Below are 17,695 nucleotides of genomic sequence, written 5' to 3' on the forward strand. Positions count from 1 at the left end.
GACTTCCGCCCGTCGGGCGTGTTTTTTCCTGGAATGATTCGCCTCTCCCACCCCCACGCGCCGCCGGTCTTTCCCGCCGCCTCTATGGTTCGGAGGACCGTCCGTCGGTGTTTGTGCTGGGGGAGCGGCGCGTGTGCCTGACTTGCTGAGACGTGGCTGCGGTGGGGGCGGGGAAGGTCTCTGGCGGGTGGAAACCGACGAAGCGGAGGCGGCGGACCGCGAGTTGCCCGGTGGTTTGTTTGTGTTGCTTGTAAGTTGCGCGACTCTCTACGTGTCCCTGCAACGCCGCCCTGGGGAGCAGCAGCAATGCTTAGCCGAAACCTTCCCAGGAGATGATTGGGGGCGGAGGGCGCCTGTCACCGTCCCCCAAACCAAAGGGCGGGGTCAGGCTTCCCCTTCAGGGGTGGGGAAGTCTCTCTGTTGGGGTCCCTCCCTGTGATGGGGCTTTCCCCGTCCCGACCTCTTGAAGCAGCCGTGGGCCTGCCTGTTGAGCATCCGCGGGAGGGAGGAGCGAGAGCCCCGGTGCGAAATCCCTGACCCACTTACGGGTTTCCAGGGGCGCTGCGGGTTTTGGAGGTCCCTCTTCTCTCTCCTCCCCCCCCCCACTGACCCACCCACACCGTTCTCCATTTGAAAGCAGCTCCATAAAGCGGGTGTTTTCTCATAAGTGTGGAAAAAGCAACCTCTCGCTCTGTTTGCCAGCTGTAGCCTCAGGTTGATCTTTTACAGTATCAACAGATGCTGCATTTCCAGTACTTGCTGTCCGCCACTTTTCGGTAACGATTGTACTTTTTTTTTTAATATACTTTTGTTTTGCTTTGTTTTTAATGGTCCTAAGACATAGCTCTTAAAAAGTCCTTTTTGATTCACGTTTAGCTTAGCCTTGCAAATAAGCGCATGAAAGTTAGAGGCCTACCTAGAAAAGGAAGGTTTTTTTAGTAGTCTGCTGGGTGTTGCTCAAGGAGGGGCAGAGATCTCTAGCCCTCCTGCAGCAGCATCTTGTGTTTCTGTGCTAGATACCAGAGGGGAGGAGCTTCCCTGGTTTCTATCCTAGGTGCAGAGTTCCTCCTCCAACAGCTCCCTCACTCACCCATATGGTATTCAATGCACTTGCCTATATGTCGTTTCTTGCCACCTGTATAGCTACCACTAGCTGCCAGGCTATGAGTTTGACCAAACTGCGGGAGGCAGTGGAAGAGAGGAGTGCCTGGCGTGCTCTGGTCCATGGGGTCACGAAGAGTCAGACACGACTAAACGACTAAACAACAACAAAGCTACCAGGCTAGTGTTTAAGCAGAAGGCTATTTTAGCTGCCACCCTGAATAAAGCCAGTTTTTCTCCCTTCATTTTTATTATTGACAACAGTGTTGTATACAACTGAACACACTGATGTCATTCAGTAATGTTAAACTGCAATAGAAGCCTGATAGGTCACTTGGGGGGTAAGTGATATGACCTGAGAAGAGCAAATGTTTGGGAAATGGGCTGTCTGCCCTGTGTCATGCACATGGACAGAGAGAGGAAGAGACATATTTGTGGTTCTGCATATGTGAAGTGTGTGTGTGTGTGAGAGAGGGAGAGGCTATGGTATGGTCATCTTTTATTTTCCTCCACGATATTGGGGAGTGCTCCCTGATGTTAGCACACACACACACACTGATGTTGTTTCTGTCTGTCAGTATTGTCTGATCTTCACAATCAGGACCAGCAGGACATAGCTGACTCTCTATGACAAGCATTGTCATGTTTGATACAGCAGAGGCTTTCGTGAAGAAAAACGGGAGTGAGTGACTTGTGTGTATCAGTCCCTGTCTCCTGAAGACCTCTGCCCCACCAGTCAGCCTTCTGGAACAGGCAGGGGAGAGAGGCACAGGAATCTTCAGAGCGAAAGAGGCAAAAAATTGCCTCCTGCCTTCTGTTTATGGAAGTTTTTGCTGGATCAAAGAGCCATTGGTGAATGGGAGGACACTTCAAGTCTTCAAGTGGTGGTCCCTATTAGAGCAAGTACATTTTTAAAAATGTAGATGTAGGTATGAGTAGGGAAAACATTAATACACTTCTCTCTGCTCTATAGAATACATCTTGGAATGCACGACAATCTTAAGAAAAATGTTTTGAGTAGCTACTGTACTAACTGGGCCATGTAATTTCATTATGTAGAATTTCACAACTGGACATAACCTGGATTTTAGATCCCCTATACGCTGGGACTAGTAGTGAGCAATGGTGGGGAGTTTTCAACTGCTATATTTTTCTATGGAAAACACTTTGTTTTCAAAATGCATTGTCTCATAGAATTAGTATCATAATGAATGGGTACAATGCCAGTCAAATTAGGACACTTAAAAATGTAATTAACTCCCACATTCCCACGACTGTCCTTGTTAGGGAAACACATACTAGGATTATTTTTTGTAAGGAGTGTAGATTGACACCAAAAGTATATATGATCCAAACATGTTAAATCACTCCACAACCTATGTAGGCCACTGGAAAATATTCCAGTTAAGTTTATTCGTGAAAAAAATGCCGTTTATCTTGTTAAACTTCTTGTATGTGTTTTAACAATAATTCTTTATAAATCTAGGGTATGCTGTGGTCATGTCCCAAAAGGATAATGAACCCTTGAATGAAGTTGCTCATGAACTTGAGGAAAATGTTCAGAAGACAGAGGAGGCAGAACCCACTGAGACTAATGGAGGGGAAGCTGAGCTTGTGGCTATGACACGGAAAAGGCCTGAAGCGAAAATCTCTGAGCCCAGTATTGCACAACAGCCACAGGGTCAGAATGTACAGGTATCTGTGCTAAACCTGCTATCAGTAAATTCTCATTTACCACAACAATGTTCACATTTTAATATTATACATTCCCTAGCAGGATTTGGGGGCCAAGAAGATCCATTTGAATGAAATGTGGAACTGTGAGATGTGGATATCTGTGTTCTACATTTGCTCTGTGTGCTAAATAGTCAGGTGCATCATTAATATTCATCTTGTTGGATCTGTTTGAGACAAAAGGAAAACAGGAGTCAGACTTGTGTAACTTATGATGGGCTAAGAAGATGTGCATGGATGTAGCAGCGGACAGCACAGTGGCAAAACCCTGTTGTTGATTTTGCTACCTTACTCGGTCGGAACTGTGACAGTCTGTAAAGGCTGAGACAAACTGAGTGCTTTAAGGAGGATGGAACCTGTCAAAAGGGATACAAGCAATGACCTGCATTCTCCTCTGCTTAATTTTCATTTAATTAATTATTTTTAAAATTATTTAATAAAAAGATGTATGGTGGAATCTAACACTGCTTGAGCGGGTTCCTGCTAGTGCAATGAGACTTCACCTTTCTCTCCTCCCCATATACACCCACAACTGCTCTGGACCCCCTAGAGCTGTGATTGCTAATGTGGGGCACATGCCCTACAGGGGGGCAATTTTATTTTTAAGGGGGACAATTCAAGAATGACTTGTTAGCAGTTAATGGCCTTTTAGGCTTCCTCCATGTGAATAGGAGGTCACTTTTTGAATAATAAGAATGATATGTCATGGGGGGGGGGGGAGACATCAGGATTTTAGAGTTGCTTAGGTGGGCCATGGCCAAAAAAAGGTTGGGAACCACTGCCCTAGAGCATATTTTGAGGGCATGTGCCTTTTACCAGCTTTGTCTGGATTGGGATAACTTGGCCTCTGTAGACCATGCATTGGTCAGTAGCTAGTGCAGAATGCAGCAGCTAGACTGCTGATGGGGGCAGATGGCCAACAGCATGTGACACCTCTTTAGAACATATATACTGGATGCCCATATGGCAAGGTTCAAGACTCTTGTGTTGCTATAAAAATTCCTGGATGACTTGGTTTTCCTGTCTGGAAATGAATTTTGGTTAAACTGGATGTTTAATTTCAATAGTACAGTTGGCAATGTCCTTTCGTTTCTTCCCCAGAGTTCCAGTTCCATGGAAGAGTCGCAGACAGGATGGGGTTACTGGGGGAGCTGGGGAAAATCATTGCTCTCGACTGCTTCTGCTACAGTGGCTACCGTAGGTGAGGCTGCCCGAAACCTAAGCTATGCAATCCGAATCAGATAAATTGGGTCTGCTCAATATTACTTTTCTTTTTCTTTTTTGCCTTTAGAAGTTAAAAGTGACAGTTAAAAGTTCTATATAGAAAACAACAGAAGAAAATTAATTAGTGGCAGATTAAACATGGTAAAAATGTAAGCAGCAGCAAGGAAGTTGAAGGTTGCAATGTGTGCTGTCTGTTCAAGAGGAAAAAGAGGGAAATATTAAGCTACTGGCTTGATTGGGCAATTCATTGTGCTTTTCAAATGCAGCATACTGCCTGCAGCAATTCATCTTGCTGACTTGGCCTCTGCTTGCTTGGTGAAGTAATTCATTTTACCTTTGGACTAAAATAACATCTCTGCTTTCTTTAGGTCACGGAATCTCAAATGTCATTGAAAAAGCAGAGACATCCCTTGGGATCCCCAGCCCTACTGAATTATCTTCTGAGGCTAAAGATGTTGGGGAAGGTTGGTTTCTATTAAAAATATATAAACTATTTGAAGTTTGCCCCTTGTGGTACTATGATGGATGTTGTTGTTTTAATGCTATTACTTCTTGTGCAAGGGAATCTGTTAGATATTTCAATAGAAGCTGCTATTTTGCTGTCACTAGTTTACTTACAGGTTGTGAGGCTCTTCATAAGTATCAGCTTCCCTTGCCTCCTTTTATCCAAGACATACACAAAGGAATGGGAGCTACAGCCCATAGCCTATGTCTTATCTAGCACTGGCACCTCCTGTATGGCTGTGGGAGATGCCTTTGCGCGTGAGGATTCTTTGCTGTATGGTGTAAATGACTACTGGTCCCAATCAAATTAAGTGCATATTTCTCAGCTTATTGCATGTGAAACTACTGGCGTAGATTGGCTGGGATCCAAATAATTGCATTACTATTTCCTGCCAACCCAGCAGTTCGAAAGCACGTCAATGTGCAAGTAGATAAATAGGTACCATTCCGGCGGGAAGGTAAACGGCATTTCCATGCACTGCTCTGGTTTGCCAGAAGCGGCTTAGTCATGCTGGCCACATGATCCGAAACTGTCTGCAGACAAACGCCGGCTCCCTCGGCCAGTAAAGCGAGATGAGCGCCGCAACCCCAGAGTCATCCATGACTGGACTTAACGGTCAGGGGTCCCTTTACCTTTACTTTTATTTCCATGCACTCAAAGGGACTCTGAACTTGTTTGAAAGAGCAGTTCCCCATGGCAAGCTATTGAAAATCAAGGCGACTTTCAAGTTAGCTTGTGATGATGACATATGTGTCAGCTTTTGGTCGGGAAGGGAGTGTCACGCTACACTGGCCTTGCCCAAATATCTCTGCATCAAGCCCTAGATACATTGCAACACTAAGCCAAAGCATGGCTAAGCATTGTTATCTTGGTGTGCAGGTGCCAACAGTAAAAACTGCAACCTGCTTCACTCTTCCTGTGATCTTCATGTTGCTGGAGCTCAGCCATGGTCTGGCTTGCTGGTGTGTCCAAATCCAGGCTTGTGGTTGGTCTCACTCCAGACAAGCTGTAGCCAAGGTTTGTTCTTGCCTTGGCACTTGTGGTTTGTCTGAAAGACACAAACCATGACTATGGATTTGGATGTAACGCTAAGCCAAACCGTGTGGGTGTGGGTATCAAAGCAGACCTTATTTTTACTGTTAGTACTTGCACACTCATGCATTCACAGTAAGCCATGGTTTGGCTTAGCATTATGTGCCACCTGCATCCTTGCCTAGGATGATACTGTTACCATAACACCGGATTCCTTCATTGTAGAATGTCAATTGTAAAAGTAGACATGGAGGCAGAGGGCAGAATCCAATATTTGCATTAGGGGACTTTCACCTCCTCTCATCCCCACTGCAGCTTCCTACGCACACCTCAGTTCTATTCTTGAGGGTCCCCCAACCCTCTGGAACAGATTTGGAGCTCATGGCAAGGACTGTTTGACTCATGAACTCAAGCTTTGGATTCAACCCAAAATAAAAATAGAACTATTTGGCCATATTCGGAAAACGTCATTTGGGAAACAGAAATAAAGCAAAGATCTGCCATTTCGTAAAGACACATGCTTATCCAAATCAGTTTTCAAATTATGACCTCATGGGTCACAAAATGTTGAACTGCCTTTTAACCACAAGTGTTGAACACAAGATTACAGCTCACTTCAGAATTCCTAGATTTCTATCAAGTAGCTGTTTTATCACTGACCCTGAAGTCAACTATGGATTTTGTCACACGAAGATCAGATTTGCAACAGGTTTGTGATATTAAGCACTACATCTGTGATGCTCTACATCCATGTCGGCACTACATCTATGATATTGCATGAGTTTTATGTGGCATTATCACAAATATATTAAAAAAGATGCTTGGGACCTTATTTGCCGCCTCTTTTTCATAGAAGCATCAATTTTATGCAATTTAGAGAGAGAGAGAGATCTTAGATTTGGTATACACCTTTATTTATTTAATGAATCGCTTCCTATAAAGCATCTTGCAGAAATGTCATAATACCATAGAAACAATTGCATATATTAAAATGGGTAAAACAATTGCCCAATTTCTCCCTCCCTTTTTTGTTCTAAACCAGGGTGGAGAACCTTTTTGGCTCTTTGACCAGATCCTTATCAAATTAGACAGGTAGGTGGTGGTAACCACCTGTCAGTCACTTGACAATCACAGTGATGTTAGCTGATTGGGTGCTTTGAAGTAGGGACTTCAAATCACCATGCACAGCCCTAGGCATAAGGAGTGCAAGGGAACTCTTTCACCTGACCTAGCAGCCTTTGGCTCTACTGCTCACCAGCTGATGGGCAGCAGAATCAAAGCCTGTTTTCCTTTGCCAATGGACAATTGGGTGGTCAATGAAGGGGCTTGATTGTGCATTGGCAGCTGCTGCATCTCTGCTTGCCCCACACCTGGCACCGCAAATGAAGTCAGGTGTGGAGAGGTGTGCATGGTTTGGGGGAAATGGCCTAGTAGGTCAAATTTAAATCCCTCACAGGCTAAGTTTGGCCCACACACCACTTAAATCCTATTCCCTTCCCCTTGTTTCAGAAATCCAAAACTCTGAAGAAGGCAATGATGGCAAAGAAGAGACTGAAAATCCCTCACCTATTAGTGGTGCATTTGGAATGTTTTCTACCATCTCTGCTGCTGTTCAGAGCACAGTGAGTGAGACTGCAAGCAATATATCAGTGAAGACCAGCTTATTTTATTATTTTTTTATTGAATTTATTTGTTTATTGGAAGCTTGCCTTTCATTTTGAATTCTGAGTAGTGGAAAACTTGATTCAAGCGGTTGGTTGATGCTGCGCAATGGCTCATTAAATCATCAAATGATTCTGTAGTGTTGTGTAATATGCATTATCATAACTTATTGGTTGGTAATTAGTTGCTTGTGACCTGTCTTGCAGCTGTATTTGTTAAGAAAAAGTTTTTGATTGGCGTCTGAGTAGAAGAGGTCATTCTATCCTTGAGATGTAAAATCTGGAATGTCTTGAGGGCATTCCTTCATAAAGGAGAATTTCCTGCTGCGTGCTTAAGACTTGGGCACCGATCTCAGTGAATTCCTTAGTCTAGAATTGATGTTTAATTGGGGTGGAGTGAAATATCCTGAAAGTATACAAGTACATTAGCAAAAGGTACATCGCATGGTGCTTTGTGGTGGTAAGGACCTTTGGCTAAGCAATAAAGATTTGGATTTGTAGTATTCTGTGGACTTTGCTAGCCATTAGTGATGTTGCTGAACTTTGTAACGCTTTATTTCATTTAGAGACGTGATGTATTCCTAACATGCTAGTATTCTGAAGTAGCCTATATTTCCTCCCCTAATAGTGTTTTCCCACTACAGTCTGAGCCACAAACCACCCTCCTGCTGGCTCTAGTGATGGCAGGAGGAATGTTGCCTTAGCAGCTTCCAAACACAAAGAAGAAAGGGGAAGAGAAACATCCATCCCTGTCATTTCTGCAGCCGGGTAGCTGTTGGGGGGGGGGTGCTTCTCAAGGTTGGCTTGTAATCTAACCTGAGAAAAGACTGTAAGGTGTTAGGTGGCGGCGGCCAGGTTTGAACTAATGCAGCACATAGTAATTTTCTAGTTTAATATCGTCACCTTCCACCTCACTGTACTATATGGAGTTCATGCTGTATGGAGTTCAGTGTAAAAATAGCAGGAGGACCTATACCTGGTCAATGCAACCTAACATGGCTTCTTAATCATCTGAGGGTTTTTTTTTGGAAAGCATTATTTGGTCACATTCACATCATACATTTAAAGCACATTCAATGCACATTTCAAGTGCATGGGTTCCCTCAAAGCATTATGGGAACTGTAGTTTACCACCCACAGAACTGCAATTCCCAGCACCTTTAACAAGTTACAGCTCCCAAGATTCTTTGGGGGAAGCCATGTGCTTCAGATGTGTGATGAATGTGCTTTAATGTATGATGTGGATGGGACTTTTGATTTATTTTCAATCAGTGTGGAATAAGCAGACGAAATGCGTCTCACTGGGTTCGTAAAACAAAATGAGAAATATAGTTTTTGCAAACTTATCCACTTCTTACAGCATATAATAATATCCTTTTGAAAAATTATTTGTCATGTTTATGGTTGTTCCAGCATCAAGATAAAGTGGTGTTAGGCTGTGTTGTTCCTTCTTATCACCACCTATTATAATTCTTCCCAAAGACTTCTAAAAACCCCACCCTGCACTTTGAACACTTGACTCCCAGTGCTCTCATCATGTGATTTATATTTCTGACTTGAGTTTTGATCTCTGTTCCTTCAATTTTTTGAATTTACTGTCATGCTCTGTGTTTTGTATATTTGTATTTCCAATGCTCTGTATTTTGATGTTTTGAATGTGTGCTGTAAGCCTCTTTGGGTGCAGCTCATTGTGGAAATGCAGCACGTAAGTAAACTCCATCCATCAAAGGTTTATTCTCTTTCTCTTGCTTCCCACCTTACCCTGCCCCACTTTTAGGGGAAGACTGTTATTAGTGGAAGTTTGGATGCATTAGAATTCATTGGTAAGAAGACCATGGATGTGATAGCTGAAGGTGACCCTGGTTTTAAGAAAACAAAAGGCCTGATGATCAGAAATTCCACACTTTCTCAGGTATTGGCTTACTTCAAGCTTCCACACAGCAACAAAGAGTAGCCTCTTCCTGGATTCCCTTAATGGCAAATGATCAGTCCCTAGAGCTGTTCACAGCAGAACACCAGATATTTCAGGACGAACCTTTCCTTTGTGTGTGTTTCTATATACATGCACCAGCGTTAACGCTTCAACTTTTCCATTTGTAGATCTTGCGAGAGGCAAAGGAGAGAGAAGAACAGCGGACAGCTACTGAGGTTTCCATGGCTACAGAGAAGAAAGCCCATTATGGGCTACTCTTTGATGAGTTTCAGGGTCTTTCTCATTTGGAAGCTTTAGAGATGCTTTCCAGAGAGAGTGAATCAAAGGTAATGGCCCTGAGCAATTTCCTTTTTTTACAGTTGAGGAGGAATAAAAATGAATATTTCTTTAAACTCTGGCAGATGAGCCCTTTTATGGATTCCACACAAGCATCAGTAAATGAAAGCCAGTAAATGCAGGAAAAACACCTCTCCCTGCCCTCCCCTGCTGTTTCTTTACCCCTTGTGTAGTGTTTTTTATTAAAATAAGAGCTTTCTCGATCTTTGTTGCTCCGAATGGCTGAGCCATTGATAGTAAAAATCGATGGCACTGCGAGGTAGAGCAAGTTTGATATTTTTACACACACACCTTCTCTCTCTGCTGTGAGGGAATATGCCAAACACAGAGCTCCCCTTCTCAAAGAGTGAATTGCTTTCCGTAGTCAGCTTGTCATTAGTGCTGCCACCTTAACTTTTCACACCAAATATCAAGCGTTTCTGGCTGGTGAGTTTACGGTTCTCTTTGTGGCTTTCTTTCCTTTTAAATCAGGTGAAGTCGGTGATAAGCGCCCTCTCCGGAGATGAGCTAGAGACTTTGAAGGCCGAACTGGAACAGCTCAAAGAAGCGTTTTCGTTAGCTGAATTTTATGATGATGAAGAGGAAGAAAAGAAGGGTAATTACAAGAATTCCCACTTGCAAAAGTAACAGTAGACTGACTAGCAAAAGTAAAATGACTGAATGGTGAGTTCAGTCATTCCGTTATGAGTGTGGTGCAATAACACATGAAAGATGGAAAACTAAGCATATGAACCAGTCCATTAAGTCCTATCAATGGTCCATCTTGCCATTATTCTGTTTCTGACAGTGGACAGTTCTCTGGAAGCTTTGCAGGAGATGCAGATAACACAGGCTGTTAATTGACTACTCTGTGCACTTCCAGCTTCTTCAAGTGAATACCTTTGGCAAGATTATCTATGTCATCAGGCTCTTGGTTAATCACTACTGGTATTCTGACTCACTCACTCTTTGAGTCTGTGATCCAAAGCTTAAATGAAGGATATTGCAGTTGATCAGTGGGATCATGAAAACCGCAGCAGAAGTCTTGTGGACTTGCGCAAGAGAAGCACTGCTAAGCTCCACAGGATAATCTCCTTCATCATTCCTGACATAAAGGGGAAGAAGACCATTATAATGCAAATCCTTGAGCAGGAGGCCGTCCCTCTTGGTAGATTTTAAGGAGACTAACATACCGTATTTTTTGCTCTACATGACTCACTTTTTCCCTCCTAAAAAGTAAGCGGAAATGTGTGTGGGTCTTATGGAGCAAATGCAGGCTGCGCAGCTATTCCAGAAGCCAGAACAGCAAGAGGGATTGCTGCTTTCACTCTTGCTGCTCTGGCTTTTTTCTTGTTTTCCTCCTAGGTGTGTCTTGTGGTCTGATGCGTCTTATAGAGCGAAAAATACGGTATTTGTAAAGCAGAGCTATTTATACAAAAGAACAGAAATGAGTACAAATGCAAAATTCAAATGCAATTTAGTAAGTTTTAATGTCGATGATTAGATGTAGCATTCAGCACCTGTCATCTCTTGCTTTCAGAGGAGGAAGACTTCACAAAGGAAGTAGGAGATCTCTTTTCACAATTACGAGTCTCTACAACGCCAGCCAAACTAACCCAAGTGAGTGAGTGTTTTTTTTGTCAACTTTTGGCTGTTAGGCACACCTCACAAACGCTGTTATATTGCGTCTTTGACGAGGAAGTGTGTAGCAGCCACAAAAGGCATCAGGCTTGTTTACACATTTTTGTCTAGTTGAAGAAGCCATGGTCCGATCTGAAAAATACAAATATTTAGGTTACAAAATTGTAAAAATAAAGAAAATCTAGGTTTGCAAAACAATAATTACCATGTGGTTAGGGTAGATCAACGTGTCAGTGTCCACTTATCCCCCGTGTAAATATGACATATCGGCAAGAGTTGGAAATTGAAAGACAACTATAGCATGTACACGGAAATCATTTCAGATTTGAAATCAGCATTGAAAGAACATATAAGCACAGTTGAAAAATTTCATGCAAAAGAAAATGAAAACAAAATTGTTCCCCAGTATACTGTGTATCCCAAGGGAATAAATTTTTTTGCACACCTCCAACTGTACATAGATATACATGTCATTTTCAATGCTATACATGTCACGTTCAATGCTATATAAGTCACTTACATTTATACTCATATTGTACTACTTTGGCTATGTGTTTAATAAAATACTGAATTCTTGCACTGTGAAAAACAAAGATTATGGTGAAAAGTGAAAAACATGAACTGCAAAAAAAACTAGAGCTTACAGAACAAAACCAACTTCAGATATGAAATCAGCACGTCGAAATTAGGTTAGAACAACTGCAGGTGTTAATGCAACAAAAATTATGTTCCCCATTGCGTAGTTTCATTCCAGAGGCAGTTGTACTTCCTCCATGTGCATCTTGATCGGGGTGGTCCTGCCTCTCCTTTTGGTGATGTGCTGGTGTGTTTCTGCTTCCTCTCGGACAGGCAAGGAACTCCGCTCATGAATTGACAAAGAGCCTCAGCGCGCGAACTGCAAAACAAGAAACTCCGAACGAAGGAGACCAGCAAGTGGGCTCCGGGGATGCTGAGCAAGGGGATAAAAAATCAGTAGAGGTAATCATTTTAACCGAAGGAATATTGCACTGCTGTCTAGCTGTCAATGCGCTTATATAATCTAAGCTCATAGCTGACAGCATGCTGCTTCATGCTTGCAGTTACAATCTCTGCATGAAGCCTGCGGGATGGAATTGGGTGGGGAAGTAACATAATAATTTATTTTTTTAAAGACGAGAGACTGACATCTTTTTCTAACTTCTGCAGGAAGTTCACGCATGTGCGATCAGGAGCCTGGCTGAACTGACAGCTTATTCTATCGAAGCGTTCCACAAAACTGCAGCTCTGGTTCTTCACGGGCAGGAGCAAGAGGTGTTAGCCCTAGATCGGGCCAAAGCCCTTTCACAGTAAGGATGATCACTCTTGGCCACTCTGCTGTGTAGAAGATGATAAGTAGAATCCTTCTTGCTGGCTTTGATACAGTGGCGTAGCGTGGGTTGTCAGCACCCGGGGCAAGGCAAGTAATTTGCGCCCCCTAACCCGGGGCAAGGCAAGTAATTTGCGCCCCCCCCCCGGCTTCACTGTCTCTCCCCCAGATAGTCCCTCGCTCTCTCTCTGCACCGCACCACACGCCTGGCATCCTCCCCTCCACAGTGGGTGGCGACCCGGCGGCTCGGATCGGATTCGCACAGCCAGCACTGCAGTGAGAGAGAGTGAGTGAGCCAGGTAGGGGCAGAGAGCTGCGAGTGCGAGCGCCCCCCCCCCCCAGATGTTGCGCCCGGTGCGGCCAGCCCTCCCTGCACCCCCCACGCTACGCCACTGCTTTGCTACGACTGTTCCATTTCTCTTCATTTTGATATTAGAGACCTATTAAGCCAAACTATACTCAAGAGCTGTGTCCAAAGTAGCTCCACACCACTCATTCTGTTGATGCAAAGATTTTTGCTTGTGTAATGGAGCTTCCACCCTTTCCTCCTCCTCCCATGCACTCCTTTAATCTGCCCCAGAGCAGATTTGGGGAGCGGAGGAAAGTTCCCTTGTGCATGCATAAATTTTTATTCCAATGGAATAAGTGCATTGGATACTGCCCCCGGTTATGTGTTGTTTTCCTCTGCATTTTGAAAAATCAAATGCGGCCATGGATGCTGCAGTCTGGAGCACAGAACTAGGGGGTGGGGAAAACAGGGAGGAGGCAGATTGCTTCATACTTCCATCTATTTCATTTGTGAATCGCTTCTCACAAAGCATCTAGAAGCGATAAACAACAAAAACATACACAAGAATAATTTCTAATCCAATCAGTAGCAACCTGCACAATGATGTAGATGGAGCTGTGTTCCTGCTGCAAAGGTGCCAAAGTTCTGACTTGTCTTCCTGCTTGCTTGCGGAGCCAGGAGATCACACCACTCTTTTGGGGCCATGTGCTTGTTTTCACTCCACAGGGGACTTTATACTTATCTCACCACCCAAAGTGGTGGATCGATGAGACAGAATAGTGATGTCCAGATCAGCCCCCCCCCCCCGCCCCAGAGTGTAAGAGTGTGATGCTGACAGATTATTTGAAAAATCCCTGTTCCCTCCACCGTCTGTCTCTTGAATACAGGCTTGAATTAAGCTTGAAGGAGGCTGATTCTTTCATATCTTTTTTCAAAAAGAATGTTAATTCGTCAAATCACTTTTGGTTTTGAAGAGCAGTTATTGAAAAGCATTGCATTCAAGGAGGAAATTTTCTTTCAATTTGTGTTTACTGTGTGCTGTTTGTTCTTTCTTAGAATGACCATTGTGTTGTGCAAAGAACTATCGGCTGTATCTAAAGGCTTCGTGACGTGCTTAACAGCTGCTGGGGTAAGAAGTCAAGTTTAAAGAGTTGTTGGACAATGGTATGATCTTACTTCAGTCATCTGAAAAGCTGGATTTCCCTTTGTTTTGCTTTTTTAAAAGAGGAGGCAGCCTATGGTCTCTTGTGGCTGCAGCGCTCAGTTCTAGACTTTACTTTACTCTCTCTTTATTAAAAGGTTTTTTTAAAAAAGAAAAGAAGGGGGGAAATCCATAGGTGATAATCTAGTTAGTTATACTCATAGAGTAGACCAACTAAAATCATTGGATTCAAGTCCATTAATTTCATAATATGACTTAGTGAGATAACAGTATTTTGCAAACTGTTGTTTAGCAACGTCTGTGGAAAATGTCCATTTTGCACTATGCTTATTTTAGAGATATCTTATTGGTTTCTATGCCCCCCCCCTTCCTTTGGCGGCTGACATTGACTGCATATTATGAACTTCCTATTCATAATTTCTGCTAGCCCACTCAGTACTCTTGGTTCATACTGACCTTTCTCTCTCTCAAGTAGCGTGATGCCCCAGTATTACAGCTGATGTTTTAATTTTTGCAAGCTCATCTGAGAAACTGACTTTACTTTGTATGTAACATGCTTTTGATGTGAAAGACATCAGAGCTGCATTTTCAAATAATGTGAGATGGATTATCAGCTAATCTAATCAGTGTATCTTTAAATCATTTTTTGACTGGAGATCAGATAATATTCAAGAGGTTTTGTGCTGTGTTTGGTAATGCAACCTAAAATATCCAATCTTTCCAGGTGGAAGAGAAGGCAGATGTCCTTAACCCTTTAATCACTGGAGTGTTTTTGGAGGTCAGTTGCAATGTACTTGAAAATTTTAGCTAGTTAAACAATGTATATTTTTACTGGCTATGACTTTGTCTGAAGTGGGCTGGCTGATGACTGGAGTGAAGAAAGAATAAGTTGAGAAATCTTGTGTGTGTGTGAATATTGTCATAAAGTTACGGCATCTGGTTCATATTATGTAACTAGTTTCTGAAATCTCATTACCGAAAGAGCTAAGTGTGGTGTAATCTTTCTGTTGTGCTGATTGGGTGGCAAGTAGAGGATAAAATGTTGAGAAATATTTCTGACTGCTCATTTAGACTGCGGGAGGTTATGCTGTAAAACTTTAATCTGGATTTTTGGAACAAAAATAATCTTTAATACTCCCCAAACTCTTCTGGATTGCAGATGTAGAAAGTATATGAACTATCTGCTCAAATGACAGTGGATGGAGGGTGGGCATAGCTCTTCAGTGAACATGGTTTGTAGGCTATCAGATGGGACATGGCTATATCTCAGTCCTTTGTCCTAGATGCCTTTTGTTGCATAATGTCCCATTATTCCATTGAAGTGGTTGATTTGGGGAGCAGTGGTTGTGAGATGCTGAACAAACGCTAACCTCTAGAATTAGCAGGCACTCTTTATGGAAAGGGCCCCCCAGCGTGATTGCCCTTTTATGTTCTTCTTTGCAGGCTTCAAACAGTGCCTCTTACATCCAAGATGCCTTCCAGCTACTCCTGCCAGTTCTACAGATTTCTCACATCAAGGCTCGTACAGAGTTAACACGGCAATAAATCAAATCTCTGCACCTAGAGCAGTGCCCCAGCCGGCATAAACGGCACCTCCCCGGTTCAGCAAAATAATAGGAGCTTGTAACAAAAGACAAACGTTTTGACTGTGTTTCACTGACCAGTAATAACTTGCTGAATGGCCATCATTTATCTGCCTAGGCTAGTGAGGAGGATAAAGTGCAGACAACGCTGCAAGTTCAAAGTATGGGGCGGCTTTGTCACTGTGTCGGTTAATGTTTTCCCCCCGGAGGTTCCTGGAGAAAGAATCATTAAGGTTGCAATACTGGGCACAGTTACACGGGAATAAGTTCCATAGGACACAGTGTGACTTCCTTCCAAGTGAACAAACATGGGGTTACACTACAAGTATGAGTGTTTTAAAGAGATTTCATTAAACGCCTGGATCAGCCCCTTATCTTCCTAGCCTTGCTTCTTTTATTAATGAAACCTTAGAGACAAATTGGGAATTCTAAAAGAATCGCTCTTCAAGTGGCACTGTTTCTTTGAGCTTACTTGTTTGGATAGAACAGAAACTTAGACCAGATTTGGCCAATATACTTGGAATGTCTACCTTTTCAGTGATCGATGAAAAGTAGCTCAAAGAGAACTAGCTAATAAAAAGCTAATATAGGCTAAATGTACATAGTTGGCGGCTGTATTTTGTTCCTCTTGGCCCTATCTTAAGTGGCTGAATGCTCTTGCGCTATTGTATTCAGCAGTGTGGGATCCCTGCCTAGATGCCTAGGCAAAGGTTTGTTGCTGATTCATATGGAGAAGCCCCAAGAATTTCAGGACAGAATTATTTTTATAGAATTATTACTTTGCATTGTTTATATCTTGCATGGCTATGGGAAGGTTTTTCCCCCCCCTTTGTGCTTGCAGTTTGGGAGGAACACCCTAAATATTTTTGTATTAAACAACCAAGCAACTTGCTATGTTTTGCCCCACTTAGAGAATAAAATGAGGGCTTGACTAGTAAGGGAAAAGGCTTGGGGTTGCATCCAATTAAGTCTTACTCATTGAAATTAATGAACTTAAGTTAACATATCTATTAACTTCAATGGGTCTACTCTGAGTAGGACTAGCATTGGATACAGCCGTTTGAAATGGTATCATGGAGTTGTAGAGTTGGAAGGGTCATCTAGTCCAACCCCCAACTTTTCTCTTATTTTAAGAGTGAATTTTTCACCATCTTTATCAGGATTGGTCTATTGCCAGGGTAGTGAACATGGTGCCCTCTTGATGTTGTTGGGCAACATCCCCAATAGAGATGATAGGAGTTGCAGTCCAACCACATCTGGAGGGCACCATGTTGCTTATCCCTGGTTTGTTGTAATATTTTTAGTATCTTTTTCAGCCTTCAAACTGCTCTGATTTCTAAATCCTCTGACTACTGGCATACCCTGTTACTCAGAAAAGCAGCGTTGCAGCAGCACACTCAAAATGGTGGCTACATCAGAGCAAACGTCTTTCAGCTTTCAATAAATGTTCTATTGTTTGGGACAGATTCTTTTTCTACCAAAGAATCTATATTTTAAATATGTATGTTTGTGAAATCTGCACTATATTATATAAAGAGAATAAATGTTGTTCTGTGATTCAATAAAGAGAAGGTTTTCCATTAAAACCAGGCTATCTATCCATTGTCTGTAGCATGCAGGCATGCTTATTCCAGGATGGGTCAACAAAAGGTGAATCACACTTGTTGGTACCGCTCTAAAGCTTGTTCCCTTACATGTGCTTTATCCTGCAAAGGAGTAGCAGGTAACAGTCTTATGTATCATAGTCTGGCAGTCCTGCATATGGTGTTTTGAAATACAAAGAGAGATGATAGTATATATGCTCGATAAACTGACTCTGGAACCTGTGAACAGAGAGTTTTGCAGAAATTGACAGCTTTCCATAAACTATGACTCACAGCAACTGTGTTTTTCATTGTAAACACAAACAAAGGGGGATGTATTGTTAAATTGCAGGAAAGGGAAAACAATTCCCAAGAGGCATTAATAATTTTAATGGAAAAATCTTCAAGCAACATCCAAGATCTGTAGTGTAATGAGCCTTGCTGGTTCTTCAAGAAATTATAAGGCTTCTCCCAAGGCACCAGGAGGAGGGGGGGGGGGAAGAAACTAGTTGTCACCCCCTCTTCTCTCCTCCATCCCCTGCACATTAGATGTAATTCTGCAGTCACTTAACATGATTTCCCAACAC

General features: G+C 42.8%; 1 protein-coding gene across 2 annotated transcripts; it reads left to right on the plus strand.

The window, feature by feature from the left end:
- Window positions 1-109: 109 nt before the first annotated feature.
- On the plus strand, window positions 110-17,111 carry FAM114A2 (family with sequence similarity 114 member A2). Of its 2 annotated transcripts, none has more exons than XM_083423243.1 (14): window positions 110-250; window positions 2,588-2,796; window positions 3,937-4,036; window positions 4,428-4,523; window positions 7,106-7,218; window positions 9,035-9,169; window positions 9,358-9,516; window positions 9,998-10,121; window positions 11,046-11,125; window positions 11,996-12,124; window positions 12,332-12,471; window positions 13,837-13,909; window positions 14,667-14,720; window positions 15,386-17,111. In XM_083423243.1, the coding sequence occupies exons 2-14, from the start codon at window positions 2,602-2,604 to the stop codon at window positions 15,485-15,487; spliced, it is 1,500 nt and encodes a 499-aa protein (XP_083279369.1). In that variant the 5' UTR covers window positions 110-250; window positions 2,588-2,601; the 3' UTR covers window positions 15,488-17,111. The 2 variants fall into 2 exon arrangements, with proteins under 2 accessions (XP_083279369.1, XP_083279370.1); XM_083423244.1 differs by lacking the exon at window positions 110-250 and adding an exon at window positions 1,159-1,281.
- Window positions 17,112-17,695: the final 584 nt, after the last annotated feature.

The sequence above is a fragment of the Podarcis tiliguerta genome, assembly GCF_965153285.1.
Source record: "Podarcis tiliguerta genome assembly, chromosome: 2".
NCBI lineage: Eukaryota > Metazoa > Chordata > Lepidosauria > Squamata > Lacertidae > Podarcis > Podarcis tiliguerta.

Coding starts and splice junctions, on each gene's coding strand:
- FAM114A2 (XM_083423243.1), top strand. CDS start 2,602: ATGTCCCAAAAGGATAATGAACCCTTGAATGAAGTTGCTCATGAACTT. Junction 2,797..3,936: donor CACAGGGTCAGAATGTACAG/GTATCTGTGCTA, acceptor TTTCTTCCCCAG/AGTTCCAGTTCCATGGAAGA. Junction 13,910..14,666: donor CGTGCTTAACAGCTGCTGGG/GTAAGAAGTCAA, acceptor CAATCTTTCCAG/GTGGAAGAGAAGGCAGATGT.